Source organism: Prionailurus viverrinus, chromosome B1 (assembly GCF_022837055.1).
Source record: "Prionailurus viverrinus isolate Anna chromosome B1, UM_Priviv_1.0, whole genome shotgun sequence".
Taxonomy (NCBI): Eukaryota; Metazoa; Chordata; class Mammalia; order Carnivora; family Felidae; genus Prionailurus; species Prionailurus viverrinus.
In genome coordinates, this window is record NC_062564.1 from 146801004 (window position 1) to 146823511 (window position 22508).

The 22508-nt window shown below is 35.2% G+C and overlaps 1 protein-coding gene across 5 annotated transcripts in view; it reads right to left on the bottom strand.

Moving 5' to 3' along the window:
- ALB (albumin) overlaps window positions 1-22508 on the bottom strand; it is a 124059-nt gene that overhangs the window by 2016 nt on the left and 99535 nt on the right. For 4 of the 5 annotated variants that reach the window (XM_047856527.1, XM_047856524.1, XM_047856525.1 and 1 more), the window contains 12 exons: window positions 14255-14312; window positions 13269-13401; window positions 11302-11513; window positions 10593-10725; window positions 9669-9766; window positions 7949-8078; window positions 6802-7016; window positions 5486-5618; window positions 4095-4192; window positions 2669-2807; window positions 1857-2080; window positions 273-405 (listed from right to left, as the gene is read on the bottom strand). In XM_047856527.1, the coding sequence (XP_047712483.1) occupies window positions 273-405; window positions 1857-2080; window positions 2669-2807; window positions 4095-4192; window positions 5486-5618; window positions 6802-7016; window positions 7949-8078; window positions 9669-9766; window positions 10593-10725; window positions 11302-11453 (1455 nt within the window). In that variant the 5' untranslated portion in view covers window positions 11454-11513; window positions 13269-13401; window positions 14255-14312. Of the gene's footprint in view, window positions 1-272; window positions 406-1856; window positions 2081-2668; window positions 2808-4094; window positions 4193-5485; window positions 5619-6801; window positions 7017-7948; window positions 8079-9668; window positions 9767-10592; window positions 10726-11301; window positions 11514-13268; window positions 13402-14254; window positions 14313-15077; window positions 15157-22508 lie in introns of those variants that run through there. The other variant, XM_047856523.1, reaches the window with a different exon arrangement.

Genomic DNA, 22508 nt, shown 5'->3' on the forward strand with positions numbered 1-22508 from the left:
GAGCCTCACAAATATCTATCTATATTCATAAATATCACAACTTTGGAAACAGAACAAATACTGTAAACATTTCCCAATATGCTCCAGTGAGGCAGGAGATAAAACAAAAACAAGAGCTATTTAAGTGATTTTGTTGGGTAATTGTATGTGGAATAAGATTCTGATCCTAAATGTACAGAGTATCCCTAAGATAGATGAAGCCCTAAGCCCTCGCCTGATTGAACATAACAACAAAGGAAATCAGCCATATGAAAATGAAGAAAGTCCAGCACCTCCTCAGCAAAGCAGGCCTCCTTGTCTTCAGCTGCGCAGCACTTGTCTACAAAGCTTCCAAAATCCCCCATGACAGTTTTCAGTTGTTCATCTGTTGCCTTGGGCTTGTGTTTCAACAGCTCAACAAGTGCACTGCATTTGAATTAAAACAAAACAAGAACGATAAAAATCAGAAAAAAGTTTACTCACATAAAGAAAAATGGAGATGGAAGGAGAGTGGGAGATGTAGGCTTCCACTTATGGAATGGATAAGTCACAGGAATAAAAGATGACAGCTTAGGGAATACAGTCATTGGTATTGTAACAGTGTTGTGTGGTGACAGAGGGGAGCTAGACCTGTGGTGAGGACAGCAGAATGTATAGACTTGTAAAATCACTATGTTGTACACCTGAAACTAATGTAACATTGCATGTCAACTACACTTCAATTAAAAAAAAAGGAAAAAGAAAAATGGAGACGGTAAAGATAGCTGTATTATTGTTTATAAGTCTTGGAGTGAGGCAATTCTGAGCTTGAGGCCCAGGCTTACCACAATAAGCTTTAATATTCTCATTTGCATAATGAGAATAAAATCTTCCTTCCTAGGGTTGGTGGAAGGATCAAATGAGATAATCAATGTAAATTGCTCAGCACATCTAGTGTCAATAAATCTCAATAAATCAATAGATCTCTTTACCGTAAATGTCTAGAAAGGATAGGTCATTGAATTTTTACATTCTTCACATTTTAGAAGTTATACAATATTGAATTGAATTTTATAGTGATTTAAGAGCTAAAACTGATCCTTAAAAGTCTAATTGTCTTGTTGGACTTCATCTAAAAAGTTTCTAAGAATCTTTATATTTGGTCTGTGAAATTTACTCCATTCAGTTAATACTGGGAAGGCCATCAGTAATAAAACTAATCAAACTTCTGGGAGGTGATGGTTCTCTCTCACTGACATCTGCAGAGATAATAGTACTAGAGAGAGAGTCACATGGGTATGATAAGTTTTGCAATATTACTCATAAATCTATGACTATGATTAGAACCTCGAAAGATGATAGCAACTTTGTGGTGCTAAATGTCATTCACTTTTAACTCCTGTGACATCAATAGGGCATCAAGCCTCAGAACTCTTTTTTCTATATGGTTTCCACCCAAGTTCCATTCTCAAAAGTTATATCTTGGGGATTTGCCTTGTCTGTTGGCTGCCATAGAACAAACTTAAAATAGCCATTCATGCCTAGAAATAAATTCACCAATTCTTTCTACTAACTAACTTGCTCTTTGCACAAATGTATCAGTTAACTGTTAATCTTTTTCTACTGGACTCATCTTAAAACATTATTCCACTGCAGCTTTTATCCACAAGATTATTCTAAATGATTTGTAGGCAAGATTGTAATATAGAGGTTTTTTGCTAGGAAAACAAAAAGCTATCCATTTTATTCTTGACACTTTAATCAGCTTACTAAGGCCAATACTTAATTAAATACTCTTTTCTAAGGAATATTCACTGCTTCAGAAAAAGTTACTCATTTCAATTTACAATTCTCACTCTCAAAATGATAAATGCTTACAGTAATGAAACACTACTTACGATTGTTTCTTGATTTGTTTCTCAGCCTCAGGAAGTGTGCATAAATCTGCATGGAAGGTGAATGTTTCAGCACTAAATTCTTTGGGAACATATGTTTCATCGACTTGCAGAGCAGAAAAGCATGGTCGTCTGTTCACCAAGGACTCTGTGCAGCATTTGGTAACTCTCTCGCTCACAGGGGTCTTCTCATGCAACACACACAACCGGTTCAGGACCACGGACAGCTAAAGAACAGGTGGAAGAGCAAAAATTGAAAAAGCATAATAAAAGTTTTCCATGAACCTCTACTTTCCAATGGACGAAAAAACATGTTATATATTAACTAGCAAGACTGAATCCAAGGTTGATTTGAGGTAGCGATTTTCTTATCTTTAAGAACTACAAGTAATAAGAGACTTTTTAAAGTATTTTCTCCTTTAAATATGTCTACATTTTAAGAATTATTCACTTGAGAAAATAACGATTAAAATAATTTGATGTGAGTCCTGAGATATGTGTTGGAGTGGGAAGGAAACAGTCTTATACTTTAAAAAAAGACCCCAGAGATTAAGAAAGATTTTTAAATGCCAGGGGAAACATTGAAAACTCATGGAATTTTTTTCAAAACAATTTATCATTTTGGGGATCTTATACAAATTCTCACTGTGATGGCCTGGGTAATATAAGTGGCCAAGTCCTGGCGGCCACTACCACACACATACACACATGTGCATGCAAGCACATGTAGTCCAGCCTGCTTCTGAAAGTTAGCTTTGTCAATATCTAACGGCAAAAATTCATCATGCTTAACTTATTGTACTTAAAAGACTCACATAGTCTTCAGCACAGGACAGTCTTTCTGATTCAGGATGCGTACAACACTTGCTGCCCACTTTTCCTAGGCTTCTTGAGACCTCCACGAGAGTTGGAGTTGACACTTGAGGTACTTTCTTGGTGTAACGAACTAAGAGCCTGTAACAAAATAATCCATGTGTTTTCAGCCAGGCAAGAAACTGTCTTTCTCAAACACAGCAGGTCAAACAAAGAACACTTAGCCAAAATCAACAAAATGACTTTCTGTTCATAAAATTATCTCCATATCCAGGTCAGTGGAATAGCATGGGGGAGGACCTTGTCCTGAGTAACTAGGTAAGCCTATCTTTGATTCCACCTGTGCTGTATACTCTTTTTTTTTTTTTAATTTTTTTTCAACGTTTATTTATTTTGGGGACAGAGAGAGACAGAGCATGAACGGGGGAGGGGCAGAGAGAGAGGGAGACACAGAATCGGAAACAGGCTCCAGCCTCTGAGCCATCAGCCCCGAGCCTGACGCGGGGCTCGAACTCACGGACTGCGAGATCGTGACCTGGCTGAAGTCGGACACTTAACCGACTGCACCACCCAGGCGCCCCTGTGCTGTATACTCTTAAGAAAGTGACTGACCTTATTAGAATTCAGTGACACTAGTATATTTATTAATTGCTTCTTTCTTTCAATAAAACCCACTGACAGCTTGATATATATCAGCCTTGCGCTAAATTTGAAAGATATGTATAAATTTTCTCATCTATAAAATGGGAGAAACTATACCTGACTCAATAGGGATGGTACAAGTATTAAATTAAAATTTTTAAAAAGCGTGCAATCAACCTGGCATGATATCTAGCACATAGTAATCATTTACTCAGAATTCCAATCACCACTGAAAGTCATATATGACTATAATCTACTAAAAGGAAGAGACTATACCTGGTTCATTGTTGTTGTTATCCCTAATACCCATAGTTAGAAGAGTGCTAACATAAATATCTACTGAATGATGTGTCTATTCTTGTCTTTACCTCCATAGATAAGGCTCTAGTAGATCAGGCCATTTGTCCATCGGCTTATATATTACTTCTCGAGCTACTATCATTCAAAGCCTACCATTTCCTCCTTTGTAAAGCATCACTGTATTTTGTTTGCCCATAAGCTGTTCTTTAACCTTCAAGGGGCATCCTCAGCTCCTATATTCCAAGATGTGGTATTTTCCTTTCCAATCTCAAGAGACCAATTTTTTAAACCACACTCAAACATAGGATTCTCCATCCCATTAACCATTTTCTGTCTCCTCCTCCAGTTTTTCTTGATGGAGAGAGATGAGAAATATATACTGTATTTTCGTGATTAAAATCTCTATGATAAATGGTATCTATATTAAGTTTTAATAAATTACAAATTGATCAAGAAAATAATCAGCCGATAAACAAAAATACATACGCATTTTGGAAGCCATATTCTCCAAGTTTTTCAAAAAGTTCACAGTTTGTTTTGACTAAATTGTGAGGCTCTTCCACAAGAGGTTTAAATTCATCAAACTGAAAGAGAACAGAATTGTGTTGACAGAATTCTACCTTAGGACCATATGAAGGTTGCTTTTCATCCTTCTAGGCAGAAAGAGATCCTTCCACCCTTTGCCCAAAGTCATTAATTAGATCTTTGATGCCAAATCTATTACAATATGTCCAAAATATTTATTTTATTTGGTGAGACTGTATAGTAAAAGGGATTAAGAAACTCAGGCTCTGGTGTGCTACTGCTGGTTTTTGAGCCAGGCCACTTGACCCATTTTCTAACTATGTAACTTTACTTTCCATATCCAAGGTTCAGAACCCTTACCTCTACAATAGGGATGAGAAAAAAAAAAAGAAAAGAAAAGAAAAATAAGAGAAAAAAAGAAAAATAAATAAACAAAATGGGGATGAAGATGGTATTCACCTCAGAATTGTTCTATAAACCACCTGAGTTAATACAATTAAAACAGTACCTGGAAGATAATAAAAGCTCAATAAATGATGGCTATGACTTTATGTATCATTATCATTAAACCATATCTCTAGTTGGATTCTGAGCTCCCTGAGATAAGAGATTTTTACCTTGGTCAAGGACTCCAGTATGGTACCTGGCATAGAGTAGGTTCTTGGTAGAGCAAAGAATGACTTTTCTTTGATTCTGAAGTTTGGAAACCACTGTATATGCCAGGAGTGCTAACTATCTTCAACATGTTACAATTTGTTGGGGATGGCTAAATATGGCAAAAATCCTCCAGAACAGGTTTTCTCTCCTTACATAAATTCTTGTAAGACAATTCCTAAACTTTTTCCAAAAATTTTGAAAATATTCTAGATGACTAGATCTCACAGTCTTCCTTAAGATGCCAATTCTTTTTTTAAGGAATATAAAACTGTTTATTAACCACTGTTTACCAGCATTTACAATAAAGTAAACAATGTACAGCTGTATAACATTCTAAGACTCTACTTCTTGATATTTGATCAATCTTGGAATCCGGTTAACTATATATCTAAGTCCCTTAATTGAAATTAATATTTATCTTATTTTGTTCCCAGGAACACAAAAAAGAAAAAAGCGTGGTCAAGATTTTTTGAAATTAGAGGTTGCACCCTTTGGATCTTTCCCTTCTAGGCTATTCTAAGTCTTATTAGCCATCTATTTTTCCTATAATGTTTAAGAGCACAGAATTAAAGCCATGTCAAGAAAAGATATAAGTTGCACTATTTAACAATTTACATTCTTGCATTATTTTTCTTTCTCATTATGAAGGCTCACCAGCCAGACAGCTCCATTTTTTTTTCCCTTGAGAAACCTACCACATGGGCATAGCAAGCAGGAGGATCATCGGTGGCACAGCACTTCTCTAGGGTGGCTTCATATTCCTTGGCAAGTCTCAGTAGCAATGAGACAGAGTATTCAGGGTGCCTTCTTGAGTATTCATACAAAAACCTAATTCAGATGAAAATAAAATAGATTTAATTGGACGAATGAGCAAGACAAATCACCTAACTAGCCTCAAGAGTAACTCATATCCCAAAGATCTGAGTTCGACTAGACCCCATGCAAGGAAGGTTAATGACTAAGAGTCTGGGGTTCAGAACTAAAGCTACCTGCATTCAAATCCTGGCTATGTCACCTATTTTACTATATCACCTTAAGCAACTTATTAAAACTATTACAGACTTGGCTGCCTTCTCTGTAGAATGCAGATAATAACAGCACCTATCTCACAAGGTGGGTTGCAAGAAATGCATGACATAATCAATGCAAAGCATACCCTGTCTGGCACATATTAAATGTTTGATGAGTGACTCCTGTTTTTATTATGTATTTTTTTTTATAATTTGGACTATATCTCAAAAAGGTTCTGATAGATAAATAGAGATATATTCTTAATTTTTTCTTTTTCCCCACTGCATGAATAAAATCTTTAATCTTTATGTAAAATACATAGTGCACATTACACTGTTATAATCCAACAACAGAAATGCAAAGTCTAACACCCCACTTACTGACTATATGTAATCATTTATTTTGTCACAGAATTTCATGCTGCCCTGCCATGCTACTGTTATTTCTGGTCTGTTCAACCAAGTATAAAGCAGACTTTATGAACAACCAAATATAAAGCAGATTCCAACTTCTCTTTATATTTTTTTATATAGATAGATAAATGGTAGGTAGATAAATAGATACAGATATACAGAGATATAAAGATGTATTATGTATATTCACACATATATATTGTAGTAAGTTCAAGAAATACTCTTTGAATGAATAATATGTGTATAATTTATGTATATACAAATGTTCCTAGAGGTATTTCCAGAAATATCCCTGAGGAGAAAAGGAATGGAATGGGGGCAAGGATAGAAACTTTTACTACTTCCCTCCTCTTCCTTATTCTCTATTGATTGAGTTTTTACCATAACTATGTATTAGTTTATAATAACTTTTAAAACTAATTAACTTTTGCAAAAAAAAAAAAACTTAAAAACTAGAAGAGGCAAGGATTAAGAAGTATTGTAGACAACACAGAAATTGTAGCAATGCCAAAGGAAAGCCTAGTTATCTCTTCCTGAATCTTGAGACCATAGAAAAGCTATGGAGGGATTATTCTTTATCCACTTACGTGCCCAGGAACACATCCTTTGCCTCCTGATAGTTCTTGCAAACTTCCTTATCTTCAACAAAATCAGCAGCTAACGGGGACAGGTCAGCAGGCAACTCGTCTCTTTCCACCTCGCTGATGCAATGGGATTTTTCCAACACAGGCTTACCACAGCATTCCTTCAGCTTAGTGGAGATTGAATCTTGATTTTCACATACATACTTGGCAAGATCCGCCTGTAAGCAGGTTGATAAAAATTTTTCAATGTAAATTGACATCAATACACTTTCTCCTCAGACCTTTATTATGTTGGCAAAACATCTTTATTGTATTCTAAGACCATACACATACCAACATGCCTTCCATGAACACTTTCAGTCTGCGCTCCCAAGACTAGAGACTCGGATAGAATTACTAAAATATTTCCACTTGATTACAAAAGACCGGTCAGTAACAGGGGCCCATATTGGTTATCATTAATTTTACATTTCTACCACTAAGGCATTTAAATTTTTAAATTAAAACTCAGTACTATTTTTCCAAATATTTCCCTCAAATTAAGTACAGGCATTTTGAAACCAGATAACTAAATAAAATATGAGATATTTTTGAAAAACTAGTCAAGACCATAGTCACAGTTTCTATTTACACACGTAAAATATTTGCCTTAAATTTTCCAGAAAGTATCCTGAGAGATTAGGATTCTGGTATTTGGTCATATTTTCAAGTTTGGGGAAAAGAGATCTCATGCTAAATATTTGCATAGTTAACAAAGATGGTTAACTAAGAGAATATAGAGGGGCAAAAAATTACATAATTTCCAAAGATCTCTTTAGCAACTAGCCCTTCTCCAATTCCACCCACCTCCCAAAAAAGTTTTCTTTGAAATCTACCTTTCTACCAGCTGTCCTACTTCAGTAAAAGCCTTTGTTCTCAGAATATGACTGAAAGGGTTACAAATTAGTGAATGCGTTTATCAGATCATTTCATGAGTGAGGTGGCCAGGTTTAAATAAATGACAACAACAAAAAAGTACCATAAGGCAGGCAAAGAATTGAGCAGATTGTGCATAGAAAACAATCTCAACCCACTGTCAGCTTCACGAATAATACTAAGCAAATTCATACTACCAACTGAACCATGTGTGTTACCAAAGAGTATACTTTACCCTGTCATCTGCACATTCAAGCAGGTCACCATGGCAGCATTCCTTGTGGATTTTGGCAAGATCTGTCACTAACCTGGAAACCTCTGCAAATTCAGCCTTGGGAAATTTCTGGCTCAGACGAGCTACTGACCTAAGAAGAAAATTTCCCATCCAAACATTAATAACATGCAATATTTTATGTGAAATCACTAGGAAAATACTACTTGAACCAAGAAAATTCAGGACAAAACAGCATAAAGAAATAATTTGTAAAATTTGTTGGTTTTTTTTTTAATGCTAGTTCTGAACCAGATGGTTATCTTAGGACAAAATATTTCTTTAGGGCAGAATTAGCCATTTTAAGAGTGTGTGTGTTGGATAGAAGTCCAGCCATTCATAAAAACAAAAATCAAGAAGAGATTCTAAAAGAGGCAACATAAGGGACACCAGTCTGGCTCAGTCAGAAGAGTTTGTGACTCTTGATCTCAGTGTTGTAAATTCAAGTCCTGCTCTGGGTGTAGAGATTACTTAAAAATAAAATCTTTAAAAAACAAAGTGAAATAAAATAGGCAACATGTGGAGAAGCATCAAGTTTGGAGCCCAGACCTGGTTTCTCAATCTGGCTTTATCACCTATTAGAAGTGGGACCCTAGGCAAGACTCAGCCTCTACCCAGTCACAACAGCCTGCTAAATTGCAGGACTGATGTGAGGATTGTTAGTTGATCCATGCAAAAACATTTTACAAACCGGAACATGCCATGCAAACTCCTGTTATCTTTTTTTTAATCGAGCTCCCTGACTTCTAAAGGTGTCTGAGAAAAAAGAAATTCATAACTTCTACAAAATGAGGGAATTTTGATTAAGCACGCTTTCACCAAGAAATTGATCCAACACAGTGTCTAAACTCTATGACATGTAAAAGGCGAATATCCGTATGCCTTCCCAAATCAAGTCAGAGTCTCCTAAATCTGTTCAAAGCTTCTTCTTCCCCCAGACCAATCACAGCTTGTTTAATTGTTTACCATTTCCTGTTGGGGTTGTTTTATTTACTGAGATAGTTGATTTTGGTGGAGTGGATGGGAGACACGGCAGGCAAAGATAGCTCAAGTGATGGTATCTAGAGAGCTCGCAGAATGTCTATTATTCTCATTCCTCTCCTGTTGCTGTTGATTCATTGTTGATTACCATGTGAGGGATAGGGGAGAGGGGATTTCTCTTGGCTTAGAAACTGAAGAATGTTCCTTCCACCAGCGAAGTAATATAAAAACAGAGGCCCAGACAATAACAAGACATTCACGACAGAGCTGAAGCTATAAGAAAATGAATACTAACCTCGATGGCTAAATTGAATTATCAGAACATAAAAGGACAAATATTTCCACATAATGGATGGGGAGGGTGGGTTAAATTCAGTAGAAGACACTGACTACTGCTCTGTAAAAATACTGGATCATTAGAAAGGGATCTTTAGTTTTTGTAAATAAGTGGGAGATTAGATACCTTAAAGACAAAAAAAGATACCCTCTAAATTCTTTGACGACTTAGAAAAAATATGATAAAAAAAATTATGAGGAATTGTCACTGATGTTCTGATTTTCACTGCTGTTAATTTCTGCCTTTTAAACAACCGAAAAGATGCGTGTGAAAGCATCACATAAGGTGCCACATAAATGTACATTTTTGTCATCTGAACCATAATCATCTACATCATTACAGAGATTCAAACTAAGTTTAAAATACCATGCTTTGAAAGCTCTTTCTCCGAATTTTTGGAGGCTGGCACACTTGAGTCTCTCTTTGGCGGATGAAGCCAGTACTTTTTCTCTCAAAGCATCAACCTGCAAAAAAGAAATGATTTGGGAAAAATTAGAAAAGGAAAATTCCATGCGAAACACCCCTTCATAAGTTCAGATGAGACTGTGCCACATGGAATTTTAAAGAGATCATTTACACCTAAATTCCCAAGTGCTTACTATTGGCAAATAATTACTTTGCTATGGAGGAGGAGGACAATCAGTCTGGTCATAGCGTAAGCCTCTAGGTGGTTAAGAACCAGCATGGAGGCTTCTCCAGGGAAAAGGGACCTGAAGGGAAATGTGGAGGCACAGAGTACACTAATATCCCAGGGAATACAATTTTTCTGACTTCTTAATTTCACTTACAATTGATCTCAACCCCTCCTCCACCAACTCTCACAACATCAATAAGCTCCTCAGAGAATACAGTCCATAATAAATATTTATGGAATGGGTGAATAAACCCAGCCTTCTAGAGGCAGTTGAATTATCTGCTTCGAATTCCCTACCCAGTAGAAAAAAGGCTCGTGAAAAGATTAACAAAACTGTGGCCCCTTGCTGTGCAGTTTTACAGATGAGTTTCTGTATGTCACTGTAGTGACCCACGCCATAAAAGACGCAGGATATTTAGACACATACACAGTGATTTCCTCTATCAGATCCACCATGGCAAATCTGAGAAGGAGGAATGAGGAGGTCATAGGTCTTCAAAGAGGGTGAAAGATCTTTGGGGGAGTTAAGAGCGAGGGAGGCTTTTCTGTCCATGTAAAGAAGTTTGTATCAGAGACAGGCGTTCCCTAAATCTAGCCACATGATGTGCAAAGTCTGAGGTTTGGTTATGAGTTGGCCCTCCTGTTCTGAGGAATACCTTTGGTGTCAGGCAGGCAGCTTTATCTGCAGCTTCGCAGCATTCTGTAAAAACTCCTTTGTATTCTTCGGCGTAGTAAAGGAGTTCTGGGGCATAAAAGTAAGGATGTCTTCTGGCAATTTCATATAAGTATCTACATGTTTAAAAAGAAAAACAGGCAGTCATGTTTCTGCAGCAAACAATATTACAGGAACAATTGTAATCAACAATCTCATCTAATTTACCAGTTAATCTCAATTTGCACACGATGACCTTGACTTTGTCATTCTGTAAATCCGTGAAAAGGCTAAACTTATACATATAAATTATATATATATATATTTATATATGTATAAAGTTTTATATATATGTACACACATATACCCACACAAATGTATAAAATGGTTAAATTTTGGTAATATAATGTTTTTGACTAAAACAAAATCAGCTCTGAGAATAAATACATATCTTCATAATATTTTAACAGACCTCAATCTCAGTTTTTTATACAGAACATGTCCTGTTTTAATGAACTCCAAAAGATCTTTGATCACATTTTTTATCATGGAGAATTTTGTAGTATCAAATATAACTTCTTTGAAAATTATCATTAGAATGAAAGCTTCTAAGCCTTAATGCTGAAAATGTTTTTTATGGTAGCAATTGTTATCATAAGCCTTGATCTATTTCCTAATGTTTCATTTTGCAGCATAAAAATCTTATTACTTACTTGCCCAGGAACCTCTGTTCATTTTCGTGGAAGGCAGTGCACATGGCATCAGCCTCTGGGGTCACCAGCTGACCGAAGCCGGGATTGTCATCTTTGTGCTGCAGGAAGCATTCGTTTCTCTCAGGTTCTTTTTTCTCACAGCAATCAGCCATCTCACCATACTTGTCGCGAAGAGAGGCAACTGTACACAGTTTATCTCCAAAGAGTTCGTGCTAAATGGAAGAGAGCAGACTTCAAATCATGGGGAGGTACTTTGTTTTCTTTGCACCCAAAGAGCAGCCTAAAAAGTTTCATGTATCGGTAAACCTTGGTTAGGAAACCATGTAAATTTAACATCCACTTTTTTCCTCAGGTGTAGATAGTTTCCCAGGATTTGACCATCTATGTAATTTTTGCAGGAATTAGCCATCACATGATTACTGACAGTGAATAAAAAGGAAAGGCAACAAGACAATCAATGGCTTTAAGGAATGAACATTGCTCCTATTTCTACGGGCTACAAGCTGGAAGAGCTAATAAAAAAATCAAGGGAAAATAGTCTTCTAAGTAGTAGGTGAATTCACATGAGGAAAGAAAGTACTCAGAGAGTTTCTCATTTGATCTGCTCTTTTCTGAGGGTCCAGCTTTTAAGTAGATGCCATTCAAAAACTGAAGAGTAACACAATTTACTGTTTATTAATTATTATATGAAAATATAGATCTTTTTTATTCTAGAAACATTTGTCTCAAAACACATTCCATTAAATGTATTCTTTCTGTCCCCCTTAATTTTTATCATGAAAGTAATTGGAACTCCAGGGAAAATAAACTGCTGAAGACAGAATTAATTTGCAAAGCAAATATATTTCTAGAAGTCATATTTAGAGTCCTAAGATCATGTTAAAAATATTGAGTTAAAGTACCGATTCTACCTGGAGGGGAAGATACATGGAAAGAAGGAAGTAAGAGAAGGGAAGCCTTCACTGATAAATAAAAACTGAACTTGCCCCCAGCAAGGTATATACAGATTGAATGGGGAAAGAAACAAACCTCTCCCTGTACTGAAGACCTACCTAGAAATACCACAAGTTCTAAGTTCTTCAAAATGAATAAATGCCCTGATTGTTTATTGTATGTAAAAATATGACTATCCCTAAAATGAGGACTATATACTTATACTATCATTTTACCCAAGTAACAAAATTGACACAGAAATCAGATGAGTGCCTTCTGAAGATAAAAAACATGCTCTCACTATTAGCCTCTATGATAGAAAGCACACTTCAGATTTTAAAAAGAGACTTTTACCAATAACGAATTTCCATTTAAATACACTATCACTGAAGAAGAAATAGAAATTGGCAATGAAAAAGAATGAAATCTTGCCATTTGCAACAACGTGGATGGAACTGGAGGGTATTATAGTAAGCAAAATAAGTCAGTCAGAGAAAGACAGGTATCATATGATTTCACTCATATGTGGAATTTGAGAAACTCAACAGATGAACATAGGGGAAGGGAAGGTAAAAGAAGATAAAAACAGAGACGGAGGCAAACCGTAAGAGACTCTTAAATACAGAGAACAAAGTGAGGGTTGATGGAGGGGAGGGGAGTGGGGGGATGGGTTAAATTCGTGATGGACATTACCGAGGCCACTTTTCAGGATGAGCACTGGGTGTCATATGTAAGAGAGAAATCACTGGGTTCTACTCCTGAAGCCAAGACTACACTATATGTTAATTAGCTTGAATACAAATAATAAAGAAACAAATAAACTATCACTATTGTGTGTGGTCTTAATAAAGAAATGTTTTTAAACCTCTGGCTGTAGCTAGAACACCTCTATTGTAGAAGAAACAAAAGCTAGCCTTGCTTTTGAGACTTGCTTACAAAGGAATAATTGAGGAAACTAAACTTGGATTTTTTCCTTTGAAATTATCAGGATTACCAAAAAGAAGAAATGATAGTCAAAATCAGAATGTACTTACAAGTGACTTTTCACAGTTGGCTGCTGACTGGTCAGCCACACATCCTTTTGCGAACTCAGTTACTTCATTCACTAATTTTACATGATCTTCAAATGGACACTGCTGGAGATACTGAGAAAAGGCAACCAGTACCCTGAAACAAAGGACATAGAAACATGAAACACGGTGAAATTTTAATATAAAGTAGTTTGCTATGCTAAACAACAAATCGTGTATATGTTCTATATTTTATACAACTTACTATTAGCCAGAAAGTCTATCCACATCAGCTATTATCTGAAGCCATATGTGGCTGTCTAAGCAAAGAAGACATGTATTTATGCCACGTTTAAATAGATGTGCATGCATGTCAGCAGATGCACAAACAGAGCAGGCAAGCAAACTGTATTCTAAATAAGTCTAATTATGAGGACTAGGGACATTACATAGGCCCTTTGTCTATTTAAACACACACGCACACACACACACATGTCTCTCATTTAATCAGACTGTAGCATGAAATTGACCTTTAAAAAATAAACTATTTTCTCACTTTTTATTAGATTAAATAATATTAAAATGGTCTCAAGAGCCACAGACCTATTTGCTAGGTAAAGGAATTTAGTAAGTGAGCAGCAAAAGAAACCATATACTAAAGTCTTTCCCACCATGCAGGTTATGTAAGCATTCCAGAGGTACACTATCCCATATAAGTGGCCAGTAGCCACATGTGACTGTATAGACTTAAATAAATTAAAATTAAATGCAACTTAAATTTTTGATCCTCAGTTGCACTTGCCACATTTAACATATTCAGTAGCCTCATGTGGCCAGTGGCTACCATATTGAACAGCACTGATATAAAATATTTCCGTCAATGCACAAAATTCTATTGGATAGTATTGTTCTAGAGCCTGGACTCTGATGATATGGGAATATAAGGTCTTTAGAATAATAACCAACTCTATTAGAAACTTTCAATTTGACTCTTCAATATCTTAACTTACAGGCCTCTGAAATGTTCTTCTCCCAAATCATTGAACCGATGAGCAATCTCACTCTGATCTGAAAAGGAGAAAAGAAAAAAAAAGGTTTACATTCTGAAGAAAACAACTTAGTCATAATGTTACTTTTTGTGTTTCTCTCCATGCGAATTAGATAGTCATTTGCTCCAAAACCTTGGCCTTTGATCCCTACAGAAAATCTGAGGATGATGGTGAACTATGTGTTCTGAATTAAAATGGAAGAGTTCTATCACCAAAGATACTATTTGAAAAATCATGAAAATTGTTAAATATTTATAGCTTTATATTCAAACTTGGATAAGATCTAATGCTCCTGCAGTGTCCATTAAAAGCTACTGACAGGACAGTCTGAAATGAAAAATATAAATTCTATTTATAAGATTAACAACACAGGTTTTGGGTTTTGTTTCTGTTTTGGGTTTTTTTTCATATTTATATCTATCTATCTATCTATCTATCTATCTATCTATCTATATCTCAACGTGCAGTACCTAGGCCTTTGGGAATGTGGAGCTATGAATTCTAACATTAAACTATATTCTGTGAAGTTAAAGTCACTCTCGGCTCCTTCATGTGCAGAAGGAAATTGCAGCTACTAAACAATTCTCACCATTTTTTTCACCTAGGACGTTAGAAATATATTAATAAGATAACTTCCTAAGGGATCACAAATATAAAATACCATCACAGTCTGGAAATAAATGCTAACAGAAAACACTTCTTTAAAGATGCAGGGTTTTCTAAAACCATTCTTTTACTAGGAAAATAAAACAAAGGTTGAATAATAGGAAAATAGAATTCTTACGTGCTTCTCGACGAGTCACGCCCCTGGAATAAGCAGAGCTAAAGAGGAGGAGGAGGGAAATAAAGGTTACCCACTTCATTGTGCCAAAGGCTTGTGGGGTTGATAGAAGAGAAAAGGTAGGACGAACAGAGGGAAATTAGCACTAATATACTTCTTTAACCAATAATTGTAGATTATTAACCAGACTCATCTTGGTATTTCATTGGCCCCCAACTGATTACAAAATTCATATTATTCTTGCCAAAAAAAAAAATCGTTTGACTAAATCCATTGCGTATGTTTGCCATCTGGAACTGTTTTTTCCACAAGACCTTGTCAATTCATTAGTTATGTAAAACATCAAGTTTTACATAAGACTTTAAACGATTTGTCCCTATTATTCATTACCATGTTCTTTATTTGTGATTTACCATTTGAATATTTTAATTTTTAATATGTGCAAAATTCTAACCAGACCGATGACTTAAATTAGAAATTAAGACTTACTAAAAGAGCTAAGCTTTGAACTGTATCTATTACTAACTCCAGCTATGTTTTTATCATCAAGTAATGAAAAATTTGCACGTGTGCGCACGCGCGCACACACACACACACACACACACACACACACACACACACACGAGGGCTTCCATGTCATTCTCATTCTCCTGAAATGTTCTGTCTAAAAAAAAGTTGATGTTACCTCAGATGCAAGCTAAGAAAAAGCCACAGCCACAATAGCAACTAAAGTGGATGTCCAGAAGGTCTACATTCTTATCCTAGCTCTGGTCCACAAATGATTCAGGTTCTGTGGCAGGATATTTAGATGCATTGTAGGCATATCTCATAGAATATTCAGTTAAGGAGACATGGGGAAGAAAATGGGCACAGTGACAGTAATGACAATCTCTGCCATAAAAATATACACAGGGCAAGTTGAGCCTTGATTAAACCTCTAGAGGTTATAAGAATCCTAAACCTTCACCAGGGATCACATTCTTTCCATCCCTGCTTCACACTTTTTTCCTTTCTTCCTTTTAATAAAAAAAGTCACATGTTCTTCTTTAATGTTATTTTTATTTCAAAACAAATTTAACATTATGTCTGAAAACAAAGCAAACATGACTCTTCCCACCCAAGATTCTGATCTCTACCTGTGAAGGGCTGTTCTATCTCTGCCCTTTTGCTTTAAAGATAAAGAACCACAAATTTCAACCAGTAGGAAAATTGACTTTGTCTGACACTACAAAGCAGTAATTAGTTTCAAGCCAGTTATTTCACTTAATTAAATAACGAAGTCGATCAAAACTGGCAGTCAAGTGTCGTATGGCACACGGAGGCATAGAGACTAACAAATACCCCAAGAGAAGCATTACCTTTTTTATTCAGTCACATGATGAAAGGAATACACTTCCTATGATCATATTTTATTTTATGTCATTTTCAGGTATGGGTGCTACTTAGATAATCAAACACAGAAGAGGAGATCCTAGATAGGGAATAGGAGATAATAGGTAATAGATGATAGATACATAGATAGATGATAGATGGGTAGATACGGAGTTTTCTTAAGTAGCACCAGGGAGTGCTGAGTAATGGAGCTATACTTATCTTTCACGCCACAGACAAAAAGAAATCAAAGACTATCTTCCTGTAGAATTATTCCCATTAGGATAGAAATGGAATAGAATAGACTAGAAAACCATTTTTAATTCCAAAAGCTTATATTAGAAAATTTAAAAAGAATACCATTTTATAACTTTATAACTTTATAAATAGAAAAAAATAATTTTTTGGGTAAATTATATGTAATTTTTTTTGTCTTCCAAGAGAGTAAGCATCTTTTATTTGAATTCAGGGTGCAACCCTAGCTTTTCTATCAGTCCTTGAGGAAGGCTTGATCAAACAGGCAGTCCTCATCATTGGATATAATTGTATCGCTAAATCACAAAAACAGGCCTTTGTCATACACACATACACTTTGTGCATGTTCTTTGATGTAACAAATGAAAATAATATTAGTCTCTCCATCTACTTTACACGGCAATACTATATTGTAATACGATGGTAAATATAGATCACAAAAGAAAAATCAAATTCATCATGGTTCTAGAAACTTAGAATTGATTTTACCATATTTATAAAGATCTCATAACTTTCAAATATAAAATTGAAAATGACTGAAAGAATTTTTCCTTACGGTACCAATATGGTGTTTCCATGGACATATCCTTATGAGAAATTAGTAGATGGCTGAGAAATTAAAATATTTAATTCTTAACAGTATCTGCATGCTTAAAATCCATCTTAATTAATAAGAAACACTTGAACATTTATATTTTGTGGATTCCCAAAGTAAGAATTCCTACATTTATCTTCTGTTAGTTCTGCATGTACATTCTATATTGAAAGGAATAAAACCACATATTTGTTAGTTTTTCTAAATATTCTGTTCTTCAAGCTTTTAAACTCTTATGTTTGGTTAGTCATCAAAGGACTCTGGCATGGGAGTAAATGTAAATGTTTAAACCAAGAGTTATAAATATGGCTTACAGAATCTAGTTTCTAAGTAAATAGGAAACTAGCTCCAATGATTTTTAGACATTTTCCCATTTTTGTTGGAGAAGTTTAAAAAGAGAGTAGGTAAGAAAATTCCTTCATATGAAAAGAATAGTATACTGATCATTTAGAACAGGAAAAATAGCTTAGTTGAAATATAAATATACCTGGAAATTAAATCTAAGTCTTTATCCTTTTTCTTCTTTTTTTTTTTTTTTTTTTTGACCAGATAGAAATGGAAGTTTTGAAGCACATGAAACAACTCTTTGGACCAGTCCCTCACTTCCTTGTCACCTTCATCATAACCTTAAACCTATATATACCTTTCTACTACCCTCTGGGATTCCTGAAGCTTCTCACCAAGTCATTCAAACCAGGTTTCCCTCCATCTGGCCATCTTCTTAGTCCAGCCCTTATGCTGTTTCTTTCTATAATAGATGACTACTACTGGATTACCTTCTCTTGAAATAAAGTGAGGCATGCATAACAATGTGGAAACCATCTCCAATAATAGCCTCAGTATTTTAACAGAAGCTTTCGAGAGACAAACACTTAAGTCATTCCAAAATATGAGAAATTTGGATCCATTTGGAGAGAAAATTGGAGACAGGGAAATCTTTTCATAACCTTCTTCCTACTATCCTGTGGACATATGCAGGTTCTAGCTGACATGAAGGGCCTGCACTGCTACATAAGGAGTATAGAAGAGTAGACAAGTGAAAGACCATGAAGCATCAAACTAACTAGTTGAAACATTTAACTGAGTTAATTTCTTATTCACTTGTGAAGAATACATTTCCCATTAAAAATTCAGAAAATTAATTTTCAAAATGTATAGACTTACACAGACATTTCTAAAGGCAAATTAAAAAATTGTAATCCAAGTATCAATTGTCCCCTTATCTCCCTCCATAAGCCAATCCCCCCCAAATACCCACTTCATTAATGAGAAATACAGAATTTGCTGGAGATTTCATAGAAGACAAGGAGAACATTTATATTATAATAACCACACGACATAACTATCTTTGGCTTGTTCCATCTCTTAAGTCCCTCCCTCTCCAAAGCTCCCATGACAGAAGGGTCCCTATTTCTGCCTCTCCTCATGGTACACTGATCCTGTGGAATTTACTGTGAATTTCACAACTCTTTACTATGCAGTTTAATTCAGTTCAATGTGAATTTCTAGCTCCAAACTCGAACACACATATCCATTTATATCTCCATGCCATATGGGTCAAGTTGGATTAAATTATCTTTAAGAACCCTTCACCTTGAACATTCTCTGATTCATATTCCAAGGTAGCAGTCTTATAAAATGAGAAAAGGGCCTGACTGGTAGAAGGTAGAATGAATATATGAAGTTAAGGTTTTGGGATCCAAAGTTGAGAATTTGTTCATTGCTGACCTGCCCAATGGCTCCTCAGGCATCACTCTCTACCTAGTTCAGGTTGACATTTTTAAGAAATAAAAAGATACTTTAAACTTGCCTAAACTATATAAGTAAAATAACACTTTCTCATATCTTTTTATCATTTTTCCATTTCAAGAAAAATATAGCTAATGCCTGAAAGCCATGCTTATTCATTCTTCATATAAGTTAACAACCAATAAAATCTATAAACATATATTTTCAAATTGATGCCAGTAACTCTTCTCTTATAATAATAGCTACAAATGGAAATCAAACAAATGAATATGCTGCTGAGAGTTTAGTAGTGTTAAAATATTCCTCTGCTAAAACTTTAGTGGATCATACACCTGAAACTAATGGAACATTTTATGCCAGCTATATTCAAATTTTAAAAACTAACACAGCAGATGAATGGATAAAGAAGATGTGAGATATATATACATATATATATATATACATATATGGATATATATACACAAACATACATACAAACAACATATAATGGAATATTACTCGGCCGTAAAAAAGAATGAAATCTTGCCATTTACAATGACATGGACAGAGCTAGAAGTATCATGCTAAGCAAAATAAGTCATCAGAGAAAGATAGATACCATGTGATTTCACTCATATGTGGAATTTAAGAAATAAAACAAATGAGCAAAGGGGGAAAAAAGAGAGAGAGAGAGACAAACCAAGAACAGATTCTAGAGAACAAACTGATGATTACCAAACGTAGGGGGGGATGGGTGAAATAGGTGATGGGGATTAGGAGTACACTTATCTCAATGAGCACTAATGAGTAGAATTGTTGAACCACTACATAATACACCTGAACCTAATAGAACAATGTATGTTAACTATACTGGAATTAAGATAATAAACTTAATTTTAAAAACTAACAAAAACTAACAACAACAAAAAACTTCAGTGGATCAAATTTAGGAAGTTTTCATTAAAGGATGATTTTTTTTTCTTGATGTCTTCTAAAGCCTAGAATTTATTAGATGCTTTGTAATCTCCCAGTGCCAGAATCTAACTAAAACTCTAGCCCACCACAGCTGAACCTTGGAAGTTAAGTCTTGAAATTCTCATCAACTTTTCAAGCATCTATGTATGGGCTAACATTAAGAAGTGAATTATTTGATCCAAAAAAACTTGTAACTCTTAAGAAGTATATCAAATAAATAATTGGCCTAGTTCATCTTTTAAAGAGAAATTCATTTGTAGCTTAACTTTAATAAACTGTACAATGTAAATATTTTCAAATGATTTTTAAATATAATTATTGCACATATAAGCATTGAATTTTTCAAAAGTAGTTTGTCATCATAGGGGCACTAATAAAAGCTCTTTTATTAGAATAATATCTACAGGAATAAAGTTTTTATATATAAATATAGTTAATTTAATAATAATTTGTTGCAACAAAAATGTTAATTCAAGTAGAATAAAGACATAATTTTAGTAACATATGATGTTGATAATGGCTCTCTGTTTCCAAAATGCTTCTGATTCAGTTATGAGACATTCAGTATATTTAACACCAATGGCTTAAGTTATTCAATAAAATCCATACAATTACTCTTTCAATTTAATTTTAATTTTGTCTTCCCACTAAATATTTATTCACTCATTAAAATTATATTAATTAATCTTGCAGCATTTAATGTCTTGAAGGCAAATGATGGTTATTGATGAGTCCAAATTTCTCTTTGTTGTTACACGGAAAATTGGCAAAAAAATGCACATCAAGAAAGATGGTATCTACAGCAAACATTGTGCTGGCATCAACAAACCCACTATTTATTTAAGAACACCAGCGTTCTTGCTGACAGGGCACAATCCAGAAAATCATGTTTTATACTTATTTTAAGTAGTACAATCTAATCTTTCATTCATGCTAAAAATGTATTGACCACTGAATGTCAAGTATTTGCTGGTGTATGAGGATACAAAAGATTAATAAGACAGTTGCTGACTTCAAGGAGCCCACAGTTGAATAAGGGAGACAGACACATTGAAAGATCATTATAACACAACATTATAAATTACTGTGCATGTAGGATACAAGATACTTTATCCTGGGGTGATAAAGAAGTATCAGAGGGGCACCTGGGTGGCTCAGTCGGTTGAGCAGCTGACTTCGGCTCAGATCATGATCTCACGGTAAATGAGTTTGAGCCCCGCATCAGGCTCTGTGCTGACAGCTTGGAGCCTGGAGCCTGCTTTGGATTCTGTGTCTCCCTCTCTCTCTAGCCCTCCCCTGTCTGCGCTCTGTCTCTCTCTGTCTTTCAAAAATGAATAAATGTTAAAAAAAAATTTTTGTTTTTAAAAAGAAGTAGCAGAGAAGCTCTAAACACAAGGGCAATCTCATGTGTAAATAAGATGTGTGGGCTCTTAACTTCTTGACTAACTGTATGAGTCAACAGGCTGTAAAGCTTCAAATTTGCATTCTCTGGTTCATTTTTGCTTGTGAAGTAACTCTGCCTGAAGAAATGAAATGAATGGGTATAGGACTGAGGGAAGTAAGGATGGTATGAACATGTGTGATTTCTAAATAGCTGATAAAAGACCAAAATACAAAAAGCAAAGAGTCTGGCCCCAATTTAGAAGATGATGGAAATTCTTGCAGGAGTGAGAAAGAAAGGAAAGGCAGACTGGCAGACAGAAAAGAGAAGCAGAATTTGCAATTATTTAGATTTCCAGGTAAAGCTAAGGATGAGATTGGGCATTTTAAGATTATAAGCACAAAACAATATTCTTATAGAAACTTACAAATTTCCATGGGAAAATAGTTTATCTAAGATGATTGACAAAGCTGTGGACCACCCAAATGTTTAGTGATGAAAAATTGTTCCTGATTCAAGATATATTTGTTTAACCATGTGCCTAGAAGTCTGAGAGGGCTTTTCTAGGGATCTAACGTTTATGCTGAGGAAGTTTTTAAATGGACACGAAGAATAAGGGAAGAAAATAGCTTTCTAGGCATAGGGGACAGCATGTGCAAGTGCTTGAGGCAGGAGAGAGCATGAAAGAAACTGAGAAACTAGGCAGAGTTGGAGAGAAGCACTGTGTGAGATATGAGAGTAGATGCCTTTTGTGTCATCCTAGCTATGGTATTTTTGTTTTATTCTGAAAGCAATGAGAAGTTGAATGATTTTATTAGTGCAATGATATAATCTTATTGATGCACAGAAAGATTACACTGGCAGCAGGGTAGGGAAGAGACTAGAGAGGGCAAGTGTATATATAGGAAGACTAATCAGGAGACTAATGCAGTAGTCCTTGCAACAGATGGTGAGATCTTGAGTTACATCAGTGATGTATAAACAGAGACAGGTGGACAGATTGAAGAGATATTTAGGGACAGTACTAGCCAAGCAAGAAATCCTCTTCTTTAAAACCCATGCTTTAGAAGGCCTCCATTGGCCTCTTTTGGCTAGGCACTGTCTCAAAAGCCATTGAGTCCACAAAACC